General features: G+C 38.7%; 1 protein-coding gene across 1 annotated transcript in view; it reads right to left on the reverse strand.

Annotated features, from left to right (window-relative positions):
• The window catches only part of METTL15 (methyltransferase like 15), a 57,451-nt gene that overhangs the window by 32,970 nt on the left and 2,055 nt on the right, over window positions 1-22,426 (reverse strand). The window contains exons 2-3 of the mRNA XM_053448642.1: window positions 20,069-20,264; window positions 1,019-1,155 (exon numbers count right to left, since the gene is read on the reverse strand). Of these exons, the coding sequence (XP_053304617.1) occupies window positions 1,019-1,155; window positions 20,069-20,260 (329 nt within the window). The 5' untranslated portion in view covers window positions 20,261-20,264. The remainder of the gene's footprint in view (window positions 1-1,018; window positions 1,156-20,068; window positions 20,265-22,426) is intronic.

Genomic DNA, 22,426 nt, shown 5'->3' on the forward strand with positions numbered 1-22,426 from the left:
GCAACTTCTATTTACTAAAATACATACTTAGAACTGTCCGGATAAGTCTTTGAATTGCTTTAGAGTCTCATTGATTCAGCTCCTTGGTAAGCAATATAGCCATGAAAAATTAGATAGGACTCGCCAAACTTGGGATATTTTGACGTAGCGGTGGGCTAAGCAGCATTTGGCGAAATAGTGTGACGGAATCCCCAATATTTATGTCTCAGGTTTTTTTGTTTAAATGGTATTCAATCGGCACGCAATGAGCCCAAGTTGAACAAGTTCTTTGTGAGCGCATCACCTCTATACTTTGCACATTGCACTATTATCACACAGGTTATACTATTGTATTTTTGTTTTGTTTTTCTCCCCTATGATGCCAGGGCCCCTACGTAGACCGGTTTATGTTAGGCATTACCAGAGTTGCAATGAACCAGTTTGGCAGAATTTTAACCCCTTAACATCCAGTTAGTGACAATTGACGTGCCAGGACCATCATGGCTTTAAGCCGGTGCAGAAAGCGATCTACGTTCACTTTCTGCACCCAAACGGTGTAGAATTAGTGGATGTAAACAGTAAAAATATGTGGTTTGATGGGGTAAATTGCATTTGACGGCTTTAAAGATACCCGAAATTGCACATGAGGGGAAGAATTACCAGATTTGGAAAAAATGGTTTTGAAATAGCAAAACGCTACTTGTACTTATACGGTATTTCTAAACTCAGGACAAATAGTAGAATCTATTTAGCAGTTTTTTTTTTAGCTTTTATAGATAAGTAAAAGATTTTTCACCATATTTTATACTTTTTTAATGGTAAATTATATGATACAATCAAAACAATGACATCTAAAGGATGCCCTTCTTGTACTGAAAAAAAACAATACATAACTTATGTGGGTTCAGTAAACGAGAAAGAAGAAAATCACAGCTAAACATGAGCAGTGCAGGAATGTTAAAACGGCCATTGTCACGAAGGGTACAAAAAAAATCAGCCATTGTCACGAAGGGGTTAATTGTTTTAAAGGAGTACTTACCCATTTTCAAAGGATAATTGCTTTGCTATTTCATATGCTTTTGGGTCTCGGTCAAGTGCTAATATTTTAATATTAGCAGCCTGTTTCAGAATAGATGTAGTGTGACCTCCAGCTCCAAATGTCATATCCAATATAGTCTAAAAAAAAAACAAAAAAAAAAAAAACAGAAATCGTGTTAACTACATTTAACTAAATTTCTATAGATAGCACATTTTCAAATTAACATATAAGGGTATCTTTTTTCTTTATTTTGTTGTTACTTTTGTTATTTCCTTAGCAACACAGTCCCAAGATCCATGTTAGCGAGACTATACATTCATCATAAAACATACTGTATATATAGGATGACAAAAGAAACAAAAATGGTAAGTAAAGAAACAGACAATAAAGAAAGTAAAGATGGGAAGCAAAAGGGCTGGCAAAGAAATTGAAAACAGGAATGTATGAAGTGACAGGAAAGAAAAGACTGGAAAGAAAAAAAAGAAGATGGAAAGGAAATAAAGAAAGTGAAAACAGTAAAAACAAAAAAGAAAAGACAAAAAAATGGAAAAGGAAAAGGAAAACAGAAGAAATGAAAGAAGGTATGCAGTGGTTGGCTGCCCTAGGCTCGACCTTTTCCATCTCCATGGTTGGCATCCCCAGTACAATAAACAGTGTTATGCATCTATGGCACAGCGTCTATGGCATAAAAAGGCTGGTTGGGAAGATCAAAGATCTCCTTTGTAACCAGCCCATTGTGTGGGGGGACACCGGGGGTCTTGATTACCCAAAAGGGCTATCTGCCCCACGGAATGTATCCAAACAAATTCCATGGTTGGCAAACCTTCCTTGCACATGTCCACAAGTGCCTTACCTTGAAACACTAAGACTCTGATAAATTGTTACGCATAAATATTACATTTTAGGAAGACACACACATACATCTGCCAGCAATTTAGGCTGCAAACAGTTTTAGTTGATATAAATGAATTTATTTCAAAATAAAGCCATAAACGCCTACACACCTTTAAAACAGTGTAAAAAAAAAATAAAAAAGAAAAAAAGGCGAAGAGAAGAAAGGCCACCTCTGAAAATTTTGCCTTTGCAATCGAGTTCAATTCTTTTTAATCAGATACAACTAAATCAGATTACCTCCCCATGTCCCTGCGAATAACAGAATAGACTGTCACGCGGGTACTCTATACATGACTCACCCTCCTTTAGTTAAGTTAGGATGCTTTGACAGAGCTACCCAAAGGAATTTTACAATCCACTTACGATGGCACATTTAAAAAAAAATTGCAAAAAAACCCATCTCCCAGCTGTTTAACTAAAAATTTATAGCAGGCGCCAAAAATATAACAAATTTTGTACACGTTCGTGGTGCAGTTTGCATTTACCCCGTGACCTTATTTGAGCTCAGCAACGAAGAATGACCAAAGTATCGCACGTGCTGATGTTACGCCACGTTGGCAGCAAAATGTAATAATACGAGAAATATTGAAAAAAGAGTTATGAAATTTCATAATTATATCCACCAATAACTAAAATGCTGTTTGTGTCTGGGGAACTCACATTAAATCAAGTTGCCAAAAGTAATTGGAAGGGACTTTTATGCTTTGGGTGAGTTAATTTGCAATAAAGCTTAAAGGATTTAGCGGAGCCTTTGTACAACTTTATCAATGAGATGTTCCAGGACTCCTTGGTATCTACCACACTACAAAATAAAATTCCTATTGGAATCATTTATTTTGTACAATAGTCAAAGGTGGGTCAAGAATAACCTGGGTCCAGGTGAATAAGAGCTCTGAATAAGTTCCTTAGATTTGACAAAACTCTACCTATGCATTTATTTAATAATATACCATTTCATGTCATTCAAAAGGGAAAGACAGCATGGCTCAGCATCCGTCGGCTCTTCTAACAAATAATGGTTTCGGAGAAATGTAATTGCAGTTTCTTCATTTAATATTGTGTTGCAATATAAATCATTTTGGGTGTTCACTCGCCACACAATAATTAATGATAACGGCTTCCAATTATAACATTCCGAAAGAGCCATAATAACTGCCAACATCACCGAACCTGCTTCAGGTGCTACAGCAGGAAAGCTAATAGTGCGCATGTTACAGTGGCACTGCTTAGGGTTAACAGAATGGCCTATTCATAATTGAATGCCTATGAATTCTAAATGCAGGAGGTCAAGCTAAGGCACATGCAGGGCCAGAATTTGTGGTTAATAAATGTAATTATGGCACCGTATGTCTTCTACATGCCGCAAGGCTCTGACCTTATATGTCAGAGCCAACGTCCCAACTAAATTAATTTAAGGTTGGACACAATTCTGATGGAATATCGTTGCTGCCTTGGACACTAGACCATAACATTCTATCATTATTATTATTATGCATCAGAGAGGTTATCAGGTGAAACTTTATTCAGCATTTTTGGAAATGGAGCCATCGGCACAGCGTATGCTAAAGAACTCAAAAATGCCTGGTGAGCTGCCATTTTGTTTAAATAACTCCATTGGCGTGATCAGGATGGCTACAGATTCAGGATCTGTGTAGAGATGTCGGCACGGCAGTGGGCGACCAACCTCTCATACCAACTGACACTTCATGCATGTGTCGAGAGCACATCATATGACCTGTCCTAACTTATGGAAGCTTCTTGTAACTCAGGGTATCTATTGTGCCCAACAAGGCTACTACTTATGCGGTATTTTATTGGTAGGGTTATGAAGAAAAAAACATTTTTTGCTTTTTCACATGGCCAGTATTTGTTTCCACAAAACATGGAAAAGCCTATTTCCAAGAAAAATCTGATTAAGCAACTAAATTGATGTTATTTTGCTTTGATCCTGAGTAGGGTACTCCTTCTTTTAATGAATAAACCCTAAATGTTCTCATGACGCTTGGATCAACCTTTTGCTTGGTTGCAGAAATTGTAGATCAGGCTAAAATGTTAAGCCAAAGAAGAAAAAGGGAGGAAGGTTGTCTAAAAAAAAATAAATATCAAAAATCTATTCTATAAATTTTCCTTTTCACTGCTGAACTGATCATACATGGTTTTTGGATACTTCAGCTTTGGAGGAGTTAAGGATATATTGTTGTGGGCACAGGTGGAGACCTGCGACGTTTTGCGTCAGCTTGGTTTAAAAACTCTTGCTGTTCGGTGAAGAACTCTTCTGTTTTTCTTTTCGGCACCAATTATATATTTATTTAAGGAAATATGTCAGCGTGTGTTTACTTTCTTGCCTTGTATTCTGACCTGTCGATGAGCCGCCCCCTGCGAATGGATGTGCTGCAGGATTTAATCAAAGGATTAAAGAGTTCTTTGATCTTAGGTCACCAATGTCAACCTGGCAGGCATTCAAGTTCACATTAATGCAAGTCCAAGTGGTTCAGCACGATGGCAAACAAATCAGATCAGAGTTTCTATGTTGCTATTTCAGATATTGCTTTGATGCTCACAGTTCTTAATATCACTATGGCATAAGTTTATTGCAAGGTAAGTGGAAATACAATCTATTAGGTGTTTTATGTTATTCAAAACAGAATGATCATTAAAGTCATACCTGTACCGTATTTCTTTTTTTTCTGTCTGATGGCCATATCACGAGTCAACATTATCATATTGGGTGAGGTTTGATAAACTGTTCTACTTTTGATACTTTTTGATAAATTTACTCCAGATTAGTGACATTAGTGATTAGTGACAAGACTGGCAGGTGACCTATATGTTCAGGAGGACCATATTATTACATCCTATTGATGCTGATCCAAACAAAATGCCAAAGTAACGTTAAAGCCTTCACATGTTGCAATGTTCAAGGAAGCCATACTTGTTTTTGAACATGGCATAAGAGATCACAAGAGGGAGAACTTCCCTCATCTGGCGTTTAAAGGGGTAGTTAAATTAAAATAAAGTTTAAAGGATGCGAACTATTAGCAGGTAAGGAGAAGGAACCCGGTGAGTTACTGGTACCGGCCCATCCGAGCAAATACGTGTCATATACCTTCCAGCATTTTAAAACAGCCATAGGGACAATTTTGTGTTTTTCGGAGCACGTCTGAGGTTCAGGTCATTACTGAGATTTTTGGACAATTTCATGACTTATTGACTTATCGCTGGGTTATTTCTGTAGTACAGTCCGCAAACCCAAATTAGAGAATTATGAGGGTACCTTGTAGATCTGCAACTATACAAATAGACCCTGCTTACTGACAGCCTTCACGGACAACTTGTAAGATCTCTAAAGCTTCATTTAAACTACAGTTTGCCTTAAAGAAAAGGCAAATTAAAGACGAAAAAGGCCCTAGGTGTCAAGTTACTGACTTCTATTTAATCTCTATTTAGGAAGCAGAAAGGTAAAAATAACTGTTACTAGAGCCGCACTTTACTATTTTTCTAAACCAAATTAATCAGATGTAGAATCGTACTTTTTGCCAAATGGCTTCTATCTGACAACCTGACAAGCAACTATTTCTCAAAATGATTCATTTCTTTACAATACCCTACACATCCTTCCGTGGAAAGCAGGCACAAACATCGTCTGTGTATTTTATTGAAACTATCCAAAGTGCAAGCAACAAATGAGACTCGTCTTAAGGGCTTCAATACACCATATAAATCTCACTCGAAAATTTTACCCATAAAAATAACGAGGGAGTGTGATTGCTATCTATCGCCATAGCAACAGAAACTTCTTTGCATGTGATAGATGAGTGGTCCCTTTACATTTTCATGGCGTCCCTTTGCAAATACATGGGGTAATCTGCAGAATCCCCCCATATGCATCTTCTCCCACTCCCTTTTATTTTTTCACGCTTGAGATATACTCAACCGCAAAGATCTGGCTGGGGAGTGCGCATGCGTAGAAATCACGCCAATGCATCAAGCAGCCAATCAGCAGCAAGAATCAGGAGACCATTGAGGAGGAAAACGACTGTAGCTGCAGTTTTTACATCAGGTGCGTTCTACTTTATTCTTATTTTTCAGAAGAATGAATATTACCGTATTATCTTCTTTAGTAGACCATTAAAAGTCCCTCTGATAACTTACAGCCCTGCAGTAGGTAACAGATTTGAAATGTTGTCTACATCATGGTCCAGACTCTATTACTGATACAAATTTACTCTTACGGACTGCACTAGCTAAACAAAAAAAAAAAAAAACTTAAAAAAAAATGTGATAAACTTTAAGGAATAATAAATTAGTAACCCTTGGTATACAGTACATAATAATTTCAATGACAGACCAGAAGAACCAAATGTAAAGTAAAATTCCTCAGTCTGTCTGTCTATCCTGTAATATTACGTATTGCATAGCATGTCACAAGAAAGAAGATATCATTTCACTAACGGGCACGATTTACTTATTGTGGCTTCTGTTTTATGGAACTTTAGAAGTTTAGTATTCAGTATGCCAGGTTAAATACTTGCACTTATGTTTCTACTCCACGGTCCATCTCAATTACACAGAACAATCTAAAGTACCTGAACGTGTTCTTTCTGGACGAGCTTACTATTGTAACAAGCAGCCCAATGAAAATGAGATTGGCGGCAGAAGGATCACTTTCATTAGGTTAAACGCAAGTAGGGGGTCTTTTTCCTGTCACCTGAAGTTCATGCCTGGATTCGGCTTACAAAGTATTTAGAGTTCTTCCAGCATATAAATCTACAGCTGTTCTTGGTTAATCAGCAGACATAAAAAAAATGTATTGCTCGTTAAACACCCACTAAACGCCATGATTCCACCTTTTTAGCAAATTACACAAATAACAGGCTCTCGGCTGCATGTTAAATAACTTAATAAAAACAGATTAATGCAAACAGCTACTCAACATTAATCAGCCGTTTGCCTCGACACCCTCTGTCAATATCCTTTAAAAGGAAGCACCAAACAAGAGTGAAAATGCAGATCAATTTGTTGACGCTCATCGTTTATTAAGGCAGACAATGTTAATTCAATAAATGGGGATAGAATGGATCTGATCTCTGCAGTCGAACACTAACTGGAGGAGTAGAGGGTAAGTAATTGCTCCTGATGCAAACTAAGGAGACGGGTTTACGCAGAAGGAAGTGAAGATGCGAATCTCGGGACCAATGGCTACTTGAATTTGATGGCTGGTGTCTAACTCTGCAACTTATTGGCTTCTAAAAATTCAAGCCTCCCTCCTAAATTCTACATAGATCTGTCCAACCCTGCCATCTGGTTGACTGAAACTGTATCTTGACAGAAGTAGGGCGTGTGAGGCTTTCAATCATTATCTCTGCAGAACACATGTTCCCAGAAATATTGGGGCAGGAAACCAGAAGACTTTTGGACATTGGTCTCTCCCACATTCTGTTGTAAAATTTTGTGACTGGGACAAATATTAAATGGAATGAGCTAAAATGCCACATATCTCTTAAACTAGAATTTAGTTAATAAGCAGTACTTTTTACCTAATGTGATACAATATATATTTTATCTGTTTAAGAATTTGTCTGTAAAAGGGACACTCAAGCCATGGGACGCTTTAATGTATATGATAGCTGTGTACCATTTAAACAAACATTTTTTTAAGTACTTGGTAGCTTCTGTATTGGTGGGGCAGTGTGGGACATTATACAGTCCCTTTAATAAAATAAACTTCAAATATTCACTTGCTTACTGTACATATTTCTGTTACCCCACTGGCTATTAATGAGCTTGTCCTAATTACAGCCAAAACCCTTATTGACTTATAAACAGTTGTAAAAGATCAATAAAAACAATAATAATAATAATTTATTATTATTATTATTATTTAATTGCCAGATTCCTCATTAGTTTGTAAATAACACACCAGGTTTAATAAGTTAACTGAAAAAAATGCCACGCATCAGACCAGTTCTAATGCTCGGAGTTTAATACAGAGCTGCAATGTGGTGCCTTATTACATTAACAGGGGCATTAGGGAATTTACATTTTTCCCTGTGACGCTGACACCTGTGCAACCATGTTACATTTAATATTCTCAGTGGCTTGTTCAAACTCCCTAGAATCATGTAGGAGAATCAGGAGAATTTGGCGTCAGGGCAAACAAATCCTTTGCACATGGACCTTATGGCATAAGGCACACAGCTGGTGTTTCAAGCAAGCACAGGCCGACATGTTAGTCCATTATTATACACAAGCAATAAAAAGGGCATTTTTCTTAACAGGCGAGGTGGAAACCCTACAGACTGCAAGTCAATGCCCGTTGGCACTCAATGAGACCGGCGTGAGCAGTAAGAGTCGCTGAATGAAGCGGTTTGCTGTGCAGCTGAAGCCAGGCGTTTTGATATTAGTGCCATAAAACATGTATTTGTGTGTTAGGTTACCAACTGTCTACTGACTCACAAAACAAACATCCCGACCTTTCATAGTCCTTAACATTAGATACTCATATTTTCATTTGTATGCAGGTAAAAAAACGATATGCTGTGGTGTCAGGATTATTAAGACATGAATTGTGCATCCAATCTGCAAATGATACAATGAATATGCCCTTCGGTGGTCGCTGGTAAGGAAGGGCTGACAATTCGGTTGACCACTACAGATAAACCAAGAACGCTTCGTTATTTAATTAAAACAAATTAGCACATCTATTCTCATGAGCTGACATTTCTTTAATACTGCTGCTTTTGCTATAGGCGTGTTGACAAGACACTCATCCGTTTCAAAATGCCTCTTAGAGCCCATTCAGCTGAATGCGCCAAGCTTGAAGTGCTAAGTAAATATTTGAAATGTACCAAATTCATGTTTTTAGTATTTGGCTAAATGCCTAATTATCCTTAACAGATTCAGCTGCACATTGCACGGAAAAATAAAAAAAAGCCTTGGAAAAAAAAATAGTCACTTTCAAGGCTATTTGTTGCCTAAGCTCCCGATGAGAAATAAATGCCTCCTAACTCATGGTCACGGACCTCAATTAATGACAACGCACCCGTCAAAACTGAGACTGAGTCCATTTTATTCTGAAAATGTGTCCAAGGCATAAGGATTTTGAATAAAAGTGTGTATTCTTTTGAAACACAATGATATATTTTATCAATGGGGTTTATACGCTAAAGGGAGAGTAATGGTTTGAACTCGCTCACTTGACTAATCGGTATCAAGGTCCAACACTGGCAGGTTTCTGATTTAAATGTGCATTGCACAGGGCCAGCCAAGCTCTTCCTGCAGCAGAATCCCACTTGGATTATCTCTTCATAAGAAATAGGGAAGTCAAGGTATTGAAACCACAAGTCTCTTGTCAACTCTACCTTTAGTGTATAGACAGTGTTGCCGTGTCTATTTTCAGCTAAGAGGGAAAAGGCCAAAAAGGGTACACACTGTTTATATTACATTTCCCAAATACTGACCCATAAACTTTCAGAGGTTCAGAGGAGGAGGAGAAAGGGAGCCATTAACCCACATAACACCGAGAACAAGAAGCTGGAGGTCCCAGCAGGAGCCAGTAAATAAAAGTTCCTAGATATCTAAAAAATGGTTTGTTTATTTTAAAATAATAATCCACCGCATGGCATATAATAGCAGAAGGACACATGAGAATAAACATAGCGCTTATTCATAATTGTGAAATAAACAAACCATTTTCAGATATCCGGGAGTTTGAACCTCCAGCTTATTGTTCTTGGTGTTGTCCGTTTACTTCGGTCAAACTCCGTAGAGAGTCCAGGGGAGAGACCGAAACTTGAATGCTGCAATGCTTGTTATGCTTATAGGAATTAATTTTAGTTAGAATAAGTGGAAGCTCTGCAAATTCCTAAAATATTGAGCATTTCTGAAGTTTCACAAGATGCTGAGTTCCAGAACATCGATATTCCAGTGGCTGCAAGTTTACCTGGAACTGATCCACCTTGAGAAGTTACCAAAGCCTATATGACTGACCAAGATCTCAGACGGCAAACGAACAGTGAGTTGAGCCTTCCAGTTACACGCGCTTACAAAGCTGTGGTCACACAATGATTTGGCTCTATATTGAAGCATCCCCACTGCCTTAGCCACGTGTTATATTTAAGGAGATAAACCTTCTTTTGTGTGGTTCTACTTCAGGAATCAGACAGCTGGAGGTCTTGCCCGAGAAATCATGGAGAGACATTTTAGCCTCCATAAGGCATTTTGCAGTTTATTTTGTGTCAGGTAGTAGTTTGATCCACCATTCAAGGAAAGGCTTCCATCTCTGCAGAACACAAGAAACAGGACTACAGAAGAGGACTTTTCTCCTCTGAACAATAGTAATAGTCAAAAAGGTAATACATGTATTAATAACAAGAAGATAACCATTATTTGCTGTTTAATGGCAACTAAGTGACAGGTACAAAAAGCACTCCATCAATATTACTTGTTGCATTAAAGCTGGGCAAAGTATTCTGTTCCATGACTTTTAAAGTAGGGTAAGGAGAAAGAGAGATGACCCTGTTGGCTGTATAAAGCCAGCGAGCTTCTAGAATAACAGTCCAGCTCTGGAAATCAGTTTGACCCAATATCTTCTTTCAACATGTTCTTTGTACAAACATGTGGCACCAAATCACAAGGTCAGGGAGGCCAGTATAATCGGCATTATCCCGTCATCTCAGAATCGTCAGGAACGTAAACCTTAGGAATGAAATACATTGGTATCTATGTTGGTGTCCTGATGGGCACCTGGCTGCTCTCTTTACAAATGCATAGTGTAACGGGGATCTATGAGTCTTTCATCTTCCCTCTAAAACTCTAAAACATAACACAGCACAAAACAATATTAAACATTTAATCGTTTGATCTTGTTAACATGATAATACTCTGACTGTTTCGCGTCGGCTTTGGAGAACAGAAGGTTGAACACCGAGTCTTTTGAGTTCCTGACAGCACCTTTTGTCAGAGGAGTAAGTATTATCGTTGGTATCCTGTTACATAATGATGAGATGGCTTAGCTTATTCGTTAGAAAATAAATTAAAAAAAAAAGAATGTATGTTTGGGGTGAGAGCTGCTGGGCTTCATTATATAAATTAGGTTGTGACTTTTGTTCAGGAACAACAAAGAAGATAAGGCAATTTTGCAAAGTAATTCTGTGCTAATTAAATTGGGTGGCGCAATCATTTATTCCAAGCGAGGTAATTCTAATTTATCACACCCTTTAAAAAACAGTAATAAAAGTCGTTTCAATAGCAAGATATTACCAAGTGCCGTGAAAATTACCATTTGGTGGTGTCACTTTCTTTTAGATAATTAGGAACGAAGACAAAAACGGCAAGAATGTAAGAAATCTTCTTTGTTTAATCCGGCTTTTCGATGGGGAATTATTTTTTCTGTGTTCGTTATAAATTTTATGCAGATCCCTGTGTGTTGCCATTTTGGATCTTCAAGGACATTAGACCCCTCCGCTAGTATGAGAGCGCAGCACTTCCACCTCACTTTCTGTCTCTGAGTAGGTGAGATCCTAGATATTAGGGAAAAAGCACCGGAGACGCATCAACCTTCTCTCCTTGCAGTGAGAATTAGGGAATAACGACAAAGGGTATAGGGGTGTCTCAACACCCTGGAGTCTCTTAATACCGCAGCCCCCAAACATTTCCTATCACCCCTGCCACTATCTTGGTGCATACACACTTCAGATCTCCTGGAACTACTCATAAATATTAAATATAAATATTTCTTGGAACTATTCCTTTATAACTCTATTTCCTGGAAGCTGACTTTGAAACATTTCAGGTGGCTAATTTCTGAAACACAGAGCCTATTGACGATTCACTATTGTTTAATTTAATTCCAAAGAATGGCTCTTGGCAGAGACACCTACCTGGATCTATCCTATACTTTACATATCATATGCCCTTCCTGGTCATGCTACAAGCACACACGCTGTCTTTTTCTGCCCCCTCCCAAGAGTTTCAGATCCTTATTGTAAATTTGCTGGCGAACAAGCTGGCTTTGACCCAGAGTCTCCAAGTAAAGACTTGCTTCCTTGGGTCTCTAGGTAAAATTTTTCTTTATCTTAGCAGGGAAATGGTGTTCGGCTGCTTCCACTCCTGCCAACTTTCACATTACTCCTAACTACCCTTTACAAAGCCACCCCCGAAAGAGGGAGCTCTCCGGGTAAACTACTTTAAAAGTTTCACGGTATGGACTGTGGAACAAAGCCCCAAAACACGAGATGGCCGGGAGGTATGCAGCACTCCTGCTCATTGGACAGCCGATTGAAAAATTAGACCTTCCATGACGATGTTGAATATGTAGCTTTACGGGAAATAACAGTGAAATATATACAAGTAATAAATATATATTTATTTATTTTTTTTAACATTCACAGCAAATTAAATTTTATTAAAGCTTATTTTTTTTACTCATGATTGTAAGCTTGTTAGCAGGGCTCTCTCCGCCTAATGCATGATTTTGTCTTAGTCTGTCAATTCTAGTCTTGTCATACCGCTTGAATATATGTTTTGTATTATTTTTTGTTTTAAATAATAATAATAATAATATCGTAGGATTCCCTTTAAATATGTTTCTGAACGCAAGGCATCCATGCATCTTAAATCAGCAGCAGTCAGCTCTCCACGGAGTGCATATTTAATCTTAAACCTTGAAATCACCGCTGTCCATGACTGCAGTCTCACCGTCCCAGCGTGATTACTGTTTGATGCCTGATTAGCACCTGTATTCAGCCAGGTGCTCATTAAGCACCAACACAAACAACATACTTCCTTCGCTAAGCCGTCTTACGTCTTCCCGCTACCTGCTTTGACCCCTGCAGGGCCTGCCTATGGCTCAGTTGCCCTTACAGCTGCCTGTGTATGGACCTCCATGTTTTAGACTCGGAATAGGCCATGGTGCTCGCCTTGGGAGTTGACGTATAAGGGACACTACAACACTAGCCCCTAATTTAATCGCCCGTGAACTTTAAACCACAGCTTAATAGAGCATACGTATGTATATAATACAGAAAAAGATATTGAAAAGTCTGGTATTTATCCCATCCCATATTTCCCATGGTGCTGCATTTTTACAATCATTACAGCAGGTCTTTGTTTGCATCATGCTGTGTATCTGGCTGAACCTACATGTATGATTTGTTAAAACACCCTCATATTTGATCTGGTATCCTACTTTTCACTATTGCTCACTCTACAGTTCTTCTTTCTAAGGTTTGATGTATTTTGTGTACCCCGTTATACCCATAGCAACACTTACCAGAACCCCGAATCATACACTGAGCTCAACAGCTCCAAAACAACCTATTGAGCCCCTTTATTCATTCGCAGCTGCCACAAAGTGAGATGAAAGTGCTGCGCTGTCATGTTAGGAGGTAGACACTGCCCTTAATCATGCCAAAATGGCAGCGCACAGGAATATAGATCATAAACTGAATATATCCAAAAATAAATACCTGTACAGAATATCCAGCCAAATTAAATAAATTAATAATAATACTGTTTTGATCGCACTGTTGCTTTGAGGGATTACAAAAAAAAATTATTTTACTTCGGCTTTTCGGTACCTCTCTATTTCTCTACTGCATCCAACGGTGTGGGGTTATCTGAAACTGCGGTGAAAAGTTGTGAAATCCCCATAGCAACCGATGTAATTTCTCTCCTGGTTGCTCCACTTCTAACAGTTTGCACCAGAATAATACATTATACATAACACCCATTGTGCTCAGGCAACCTTAACGTAACGGTACAAGCAGACCGTCAGCTGAATGCCTTGTTGTTAGAACAGGAATTTTTTTATTTATTTTTTTTAAATAAAATGACTATATATTTATTATTATTATTTTTAATTTATTTTGTACATAAACAATAAAGAAAAGAATATTAAAACATTAAAATAGTGATTCTTGGGCAAGGTTTAAAAAAAAAGGGGGGGTCTTATTATCATAGCCAAAAATAGGAGGGTCCAATCAGCAGGAACATTTTACTGGTTGCTATGATGATCAGACGCCTTTTTTATATTTTGAACGATGTTCTCTTTAAAGCTAGTGAAGTATGGGTGGAAATTCCTATTTGTGCTGTAAATTGGTGCCCCAATTTGGTTAGTCATAACAAAAGCTTGTTTATCAGACATATTTCTCAATTGCATGGCTATTACCTAATTTGTAAATTAATGCTAATTTACTCGCGCGGCACTTATCAGGCACTCACTCTGCAATTACTGTCAATCTCGCAAGCAATTTTGTAACCTTTGTTTGCTCACGCTGTATTAACATTTTTACTCGCGCATGAAACTGATCTTTTTAATGTTTTTATTCGTTTGTGTGACGGTCAAAATGAGCAAAAAGGCAAGAGCTGACCCAAATCGTGCGGGTCAGTTTTCTTATAAACAAACTATCATTTAGGAATTACTGTCAGGTTCTTAATACCTTCTTAATAAGATTTTTAGCCGTGCCAGGCTCATGGTGGAGTGCAAGCCTGGTAGTACATGGTGGAGTCAATTTGGCCAAAATGCCTTTTCTTTTTCAGTCTTTCGGTTTATGATAGCGTCTACAAAGATGCGTGCAAGGACCTTCTCTTAGTGGGAGACTATGGCTCTGCACATGGCTCCATAATCGAAGTTCTCAGCCTCAAAACAGCTCATGCCTTGCTACAAGACACCTTTACTACGATCCAGGAACCATTATGACACCAAAAACCTTTACATTTCAGAATAGGGGGTCCAGACTTCCAGACTTGTTCATAGACCCAATTTCTTTTGGAGACCAGAAGACCTGTGATTGTCCACAGGTGCTCAAGTTGTAAAATCAAATGTTCTAAGATGAAGTCCCTCGATGCCATGGCTACTTAAAATTTTCATGCTGGTACAAGATAAAGATGCTCATGTTCTTAAATAAAAATATTGATCTGGCTCTTAAATTCTATATATATATATATATATATATATATATATATATATATATATATATATATATATATATATATATATATATGTGTTTCTATCGAGTCAATGTCCATTCTTTGTTGAACCATCTCTTTATTCTGGGGCTTCCTACCCGCAGATGCCGACACCATTGTCCTGTAAGGTCTCCGTCCAAGAAGCACATATATAATAGAATCTCACGGATTCAAATTAAAAGGAGTTTTGCCTTTTATTTGTCAAATTACCATTATTTTCCTAAGATAAAAACTTCACAACTGCTTCACCGTGCGTGTCTTCTGAAAGTCCGTAAGCGATCGGGACCCTATGGCAGAGAGGAATTATTTTTAAATGGCACCGTGTGCGGGGGTTTTTATTGTGAATTCTATTTCTAAATGCTACCAAACACACAAAGAGCTCGAACAACTATCATAAAGTTCATGGTTACAGATTATTATTAACATTGCCGACAAGCATATAAACATATAAAAGTAAATACCAAACAATTAAAACAACTTGCTAGAGACAAAATTCTTCAGTGGGATGTCAGTCAGCCACGGTGAACTGACAACTATGCTTTAATTAAATTTGAAACTGTTTCCAATTAGTCGAGAGCACTGCAGGATTCATGCTCGCCTATGACTCAGTACGCTGACTCATTCGGCACAAAACTTTTCAAACAGGAGAAGAAATATCCAAAGAGCTAGCAAGGATGCAAGATCAAAAAGAAAGCAAGTTCGGCGACCTTCTCTGCAAAAAGCCTTGTGTTATTTTTAGATGACCGTAAGGGATAACAGAGCTGTAAAGCTTAGTAACGTATATGCATAGGGTTCTTTTGTGAGTGTGTGTGTGCGTTGCCTGTGAGAAAAGTTCTTCATGCTGTATAAACGGCCCAAAAATGAAATAACCACAAGACAATGGGCTTGCGTAAACGGCAGACATCCGTGGAGTGGTAACGAACGGAAATGTCGCTCGCGCCAGACCCATGGGGTTAGAGACTGGCTTTGTTGCGTTGCGAGTGGATATTGGTTTTGGAAATGCTGATGAAACGGGAAAAAAAAACAAACAATATATCTGAAATATTCTCCAGCTTCAGGTTATAGAGGAGGATGATTAAAACGGTTGGGGGTGTTGAAGCATTCTGCACAGCCACTTGGTCTACCTCTTTTATATAGGTGGCCCTCTGGCCACCATATGGCTCACATGAAGGCTCCTGCTGTGGGAGCATTGAGTATTGCACATGAGCAGCATCTCAGGCAACGATGGCTACCAAAAGCTTGTAGCATTTAACCTTCTCAATGACCAAAGGGAAAAAAATGTTTGATAGAGGAGAGCGGATTAGTAAAACGGACAGTGCTTAAAAGACCAAAAAACACAAAAACAAATCATGTTTTGCCAACCCAATTTCTCAAACTGACCATCATTCTTATTTTTTCATTACATCCCAATAGAAATAGCCTAACAAATCAAAAGGAATTTGCCTTAAAGGTAGATTAGTTTGATGGTCTTTATTGCAGGATATTCTGTCTGGCCCCATATGTGTTTTTGATTCTATTTATTTTTTTTTTTTTTGTCGTTATTGACTTCCTTAGATATTAAAAACGTTTTTTTTTGTTATTATTACTTTGATTGATAAAAAAAAAAACCATAAAAAAACATTGGCACTTGACGTCTTGAACACTGTCTTTGAGAACAGAAAACGGAAATATCACTTGTGTGATCTTTCAAAAGGTCCGTGGAACAGGGATTTGCGGACAGCTCTGGTGAAGAAACCAAACGAACGCTGGAGTAAAAAACAAGAAACATGCAAGAATTATGCCCATCGGGTCCTGCTTGGCACAGGATTTAAGATTGAGGGACCCCCATCGGCTGACCTTGGGGTACGGATTGTCCAAACAAAGCAGTTAACATGAGCACATAGGGAGTGTACTGTTGCCATCACTAGTAAAACTAAACTGCATCATGAACAGGCACCCAGCATGTAGTATATGATTCAGAAGCACCAGGGCATTGGACTTGCTAATTAATTGTCTTAACAAGTCAGATGGAAAATACAGTTTTGTCAAGTAACCATAATTACATTTTTATCATTTATTATTTAAATTTAAAACCAGCAGAATTACAGAAAAAAAGGAAACCTACCCCTGCCTCTCATATTTTTTACATGCAGTTTCTGGTGAGCCGGGAAATATATCTTTATACAGCTATAGAATACACACAAAAATTCAGGAAGCCAATGGTAAATGTTACAGAAGTCAAGGCTCTCTTACTGCCGAGCCCTACGCCTTTCACAGACCTTCAGGCCATGTTGCAAGCGATATCAAGAACGGGATTTAGCATCAATTAACAGGGATTAAGTGCTTTGAGTTACATTGATGCATCTTCATTGTCTCTTATTCTATTTATACACACTCAACTGTGAGGCCACTCTATATGATACCTATGCAACGTGTAGAATGTCAGGTTCAGAGTCGGTTTTCAGAGATTCTATAGGGTACCTAAAAGAATCCATACACACTCTTTGCGTGGTCAGTCCACGTTGTAAAGGGACCACAGCTAAATATAGGGGATCGTAACAACATATTTATCAGACAACACATTATAAAAGAAGTCTTTACATATGTCATAGCAGCTGAGATATTGCTTCTTTCTTCATGATGCTAAGATGATATACATAGAAACATAAAGACATAATGCATACACGCAGATATGCCGCCACTTAACAGACACGCACTCATACACGCTGACTTCCATACTCATGGATCTGCGCTCCTACTTGCACAGGGTATCTCTGCACCTGTGACTGCAGGCTGCTGGCTCGAGAAGCCCGACACTGACTCTGAGCCTTGGCGTCTACATCTCTACACATATCCCTGCTGCAAGAATTGATTCCCATGGACAAAGTGGCCCTCACTTGGAAGACCACAACACCCAGCACTTCTGTACAGTGCAAGCAAATGTATTAAGGACAGAAGTAAGCCGAACGTTGGCCCTGGGTCAAATGCTTCTTTTGCCCCACTGGTAATTGGCCCCTGCTTTTACTCTCAGTAGGTTTTCAGGGTCTTGGTATATGCATTAGGGGCATGAGTTCCAATAGCCCCCGGACCTCTTTGACACCATAACAGAATCGGAGTTACAAAAATAAAACAACGATCACTTTAATGCCCAAAGAGGGCATCCCCTCCAGCACACAATGAGTTAAAAGATGCCACAGCTACAAGATATAGGACAAGCACTATATACGCATCTACTCCTGAACATTATAATATCCCCCCCACCTGTTTATACTCCGTAGGTTTGCAAGCACTAGCACAATCTGTGCCTCCAAATCAAACCAGACACAAAAGGACGGGAATATAACGATCTCCAAATATGCACATACACCCACACTACGCAAAAACCCGTCAATTTATAAACCGAGGGAAGCCGCATCTGGAGGAAGCTGCAGAAGAAATCACCTATGAGGCTTTGCTTTCAGCCCACTCACTCCCGATCTTAAAAGTCTGCCCCATCTCCGCGGCGTCTGACGTACATTCTGCACCAGACACACAGAAAGGTGAGCAGACTTTGGGCTTCAGCCGTCAGCGCAGCGGAAACGCGGCAACTCGACAAGGCTGTAGGCAGTCAGGCTTCACACACACACACGTCCGCGCATGCTGCGTAGGTACAGCACAGAGCAAACTCTGAATTCATTACCGTATCGCACAGCAGAGAAAGTGAACTTCAACTACGCTCTGTAATCCTGCTTCCGTAATAATTTATATAGGCAGCTTTATACGCAAATGTTTTTTCTATTATGCATAGAATAAATGAATGACAATCAAATTCATGAGCAGTCATTATATGTATAAAGTAATAAAGCATTAAATAATTCCCAAATTCATAGGTATTTCAGGGAGTTTCCTTAAATGCCTGTTTTTGCATAGAATATTAGCCAGCAAAGAAAATTTTATTTAGTATTTGTATTTTTTTAATTAGTGATGCTCCCTATCTTTATATTACAAAATAACCGATTGCTATACCGATTGGTGTGAGCCCCCCCAGCACTTACCTTGAGTGACCGCTGCTCTCTCGTTGAAGCTTCGTTAGCTCTCGCGTTGTCCCGCATCGCAATCTGAGCTCCTCTGGCTTTTTTCCTGTCCATGTATGACCCTTGGCTTGTTTCTGACTATGAATGTCGTTTACACTGCTGTTCCTGCGTATGATCCTTGGCTAGTTCATGACTCCGAATTAAACATCTATTCACTGATTTGGTATTGCATTTCTGTCTGCACCCAGTGTGTTGTTTTGCTATGGGCTTAGAGGTCCTGCATTGTAGATCCTTACCTAGAACGTTACAATCACACCTGTTCTATGTCTGTAAAAGGGGCAGCATCTAGGCCAAAAGCAAGGACCAGACACCGCTGGGTACAATGCAGATCCATTAACCTAGCGGCATTTCGCACCAAGACACGGCACAGATTTCACTCAAGGAAGGTACGGTGGTGCCAACCAGGTTTATGTCACTCTTCCCTGATAAAGAAGGCATTGCTGTATGTTTAAAAGCTACACTATATCATGTGTGTCTAAAGATCCCTGGTCATGTCTGCGCTTACATTAAACCCATCTGTGACTCCTTGCCTTACAACACTGCTGCTCCTACACAAACATTGTCAAAAAGGAATATGTGACACCATATAACATCTAAGCACAGGAGGGATATTCAATATTTCAAAGGGGGAGAAATGTTAGAACACGAGGTCATGATCTAAAACTAGATGATCGGCGGCTTAGATGTATTGTAAGGCGGTTTTACTTTACTGACAGGGTGAGAGATAAGTGAAAGGGTCTCCCAGCAGAAGTGGTAGGTGTTTCTAGAGAAATGTATGCAACAGACGTAATGTTATCATGAATATGAGATAAGGCAGAACGAAATGGCGGACTGAATGGGCCGAATGGTTCTTACCGGCCATCCAATTCTATGTTTCTATCAGTTAAATGTAGCTTTAACACCATAGAAACCAGCTGAATTTTGCTGCTCACTGGATTACTTAATTGTTAGCGATGGCGATAAAACTTTGCACCAGAACTGTTGTTGAAATATTAACCACATTGTTTCAAATGAGGTTATGTTCAGAAATAAACAAATATATTATATTGTATGTAAACACAAGACATTTCTATTCTATAGATTACCAATCACAGATTGAAGGACCAAATGCTACTGGAATGTAACAGGAACTGACCTGACCTTCCTGTGGTGACAAGCAGTCAACGACTTCGTTTACCATCACTGGCAGGTGTAATGGTTTCCAGCCATTCACGTCCACAGGCTCGGGTGTATGCTGGGACTGTCTGATTGATACAGTTGTACAAATAGCACGTCTCGGAAATCCACTGCATTTTCCGCAGATGCTAAGCCTAAGCAAAGACTGCATGACACTGAAGACAGGAGGAAAAAAGTTAAATTCTGAATAAAACGGATCATAACGTATGATCATATCAGGATTTCTCCGTCATGATCCTCAAGCACATCTAGCTGGTTCCATATGGGGGATGTGTGTTCCATCAGTACCCCAGTAAGGAAAGCCCAATAACATGCTCTTTAGGACCAAGAATGCTTATGAAAATTACAATTATAAACAGAATCGTGTAAATCTCTGCGGATTTGTGTTATAGATGTGAGATTTGAACATTCAAAGAACTAGAACACTTTGGACAATTGATGTTGGACAAAGTGGCCAACATGACTGATGGCTTCCTAATAAAAAAAAACCATAATAATAAACATCTATCTAAGTGTTGGTTTAGCACGTAGACACCGTCTATAAATATGATATTATGGTTGTGCGTTGCTTACAAACCAAAAGAGGACTGGTGTTAGTGGTCTGGTTCTTTCCTAGCAGAAGCATTGACATACACTAAGTCACGCTAATACAACAGGCAGCAACACAATGGCGTCAGTCTCATCACATCCTTGGAGAAGTGGAGGAAACGACAAGGACCGTTAGAGCCGGACAATGCCAACATTTCCCATTCCTGAAGTCCAATTCTGGGAGCTGCCTGGTAACTCATTTTGATGAATAGAAACAGAACTTGATAGCAGAAAAGAGCCACTTTGCCCATCTGCTCTGTCCATCATTCTACCTCCTGGAAGACCTATAAAGCAATTTTTCCTTGTATTTCTATGCTTTTTTAACATTATTCTTCTCATTTCCTTCGCTGCATCAGGTTGTGCTTTATTAACACATATCAAAAAGTATTTTAAGAATATTACATTAACCCGATATGAAAGCATTTTATCCAAAAAACACCAAGGGAAGCTCGCCACTGGTGATGATCCTGGTTAATGATTTGCTTCGAAGGACACCCATTCGATAAAGAAAAGGTTAATTTTAAGAAAACAGCATGAAATAGGCTAATAAATTAAATTACCAAAGAAAAGTTAACAGCAGAAATTCAATTATACATTTTCTGGTAGGATTTAACAGTGAGTCATCTCGTTCTTTCATTCGAGAATCTGTGGCTGGGGAATATGCATATATTTTATTTTAAAGCAACACAAAGAACAGGCAAAAAATGGAGAATTGATATTATTAACCCCAAAAGGCTGCACCAAAACAAATGGCTCTCATAAAAACATGGAGCAATAAAGAGGCCATATTGGGGGGGGCAGAGTCTTGGTCGTAAATCAGTAAAGAAGTCTGTTTGTGATTCTGGATGAAACATGGAATTTATTATTTATTTAAACATTTATTGAAATAATAACTGGATCTAGATCAAAATGAGGAAATTTCCTGGAGAAACTGGAAAAGAACAGTATTTAGCACCCATTGCCACGCGGAATACGAACGCAGTCCTCGATTCATCTCTATATATCAGCACAAACAATCCAGTGGAAAAGGTAAAAATGTTAAGAGCCACAAACTACTTGCATTAGCCCCAAACTACACATTGTTACTTTTAGCCACAAAAAGTCATTGGGGAATTTACAAAAAGAACTGCAGCATGTCTCATGTTTTCCGACTCCGAGAGCTTTGAGAACACATCTAACCCTTTTAATAACGGAAACGTTGCCGAACTCGAGTCGACCCTCAGACACTTAAACGTGGCAGCGGCTCTAATCCGCTTTCTGATTAAGGATCACGAATCAATACATAAGGGAACACAGAGTCAATTTTGTTTCTTTTGTTCTCTTTCTTCTTTTTTTTTTTTAAAGAAAATTAATGGCCTTTCTGGTGTTGGAATGATTCACTACTTAATGATAAGTAAGTCACACCTTTTAATTATGTATAAAATGTACTATAAAAGCATGAATAATTCACAGTTCCAACGAGCTAGAGAGTGCGTTCACAAGATTGATACACCGGGGGTCATTACTTCACTTTGCCTTCTTTATTACATATATATGGACGTCAGATGCCGTGAACTGCTATGGGAAGCTAAACAAAGTTGATAAAACAATTATGTGAGCGACTTAAGTTATGAAATGCTCTTTTAATCAGAAACTGGGATTAAGAGGCGGTTAAGGCAAACTCAGTTCTACATTTTTGTCTATAAAGTCAGAAACTTGTACTAATGTCTGAAAATGGGATCTTACACGA

Source organism: Spea bombifrons, chromosome 10 (genome assembly GCF_027358695.1).
Source record: "Spea bombifrons isolate aSpeBom1 chromosome 10, aSpeBom1.2.pri, whole genome shotgun sequence".
In the NCBI taxonomy this organism is placed as follows: domain Eukaryota; kingdom Metazoa; phylum Chordata; class Amphibia; order Anura; family Pelobatidae; genus Spea; species Spea bombifrons.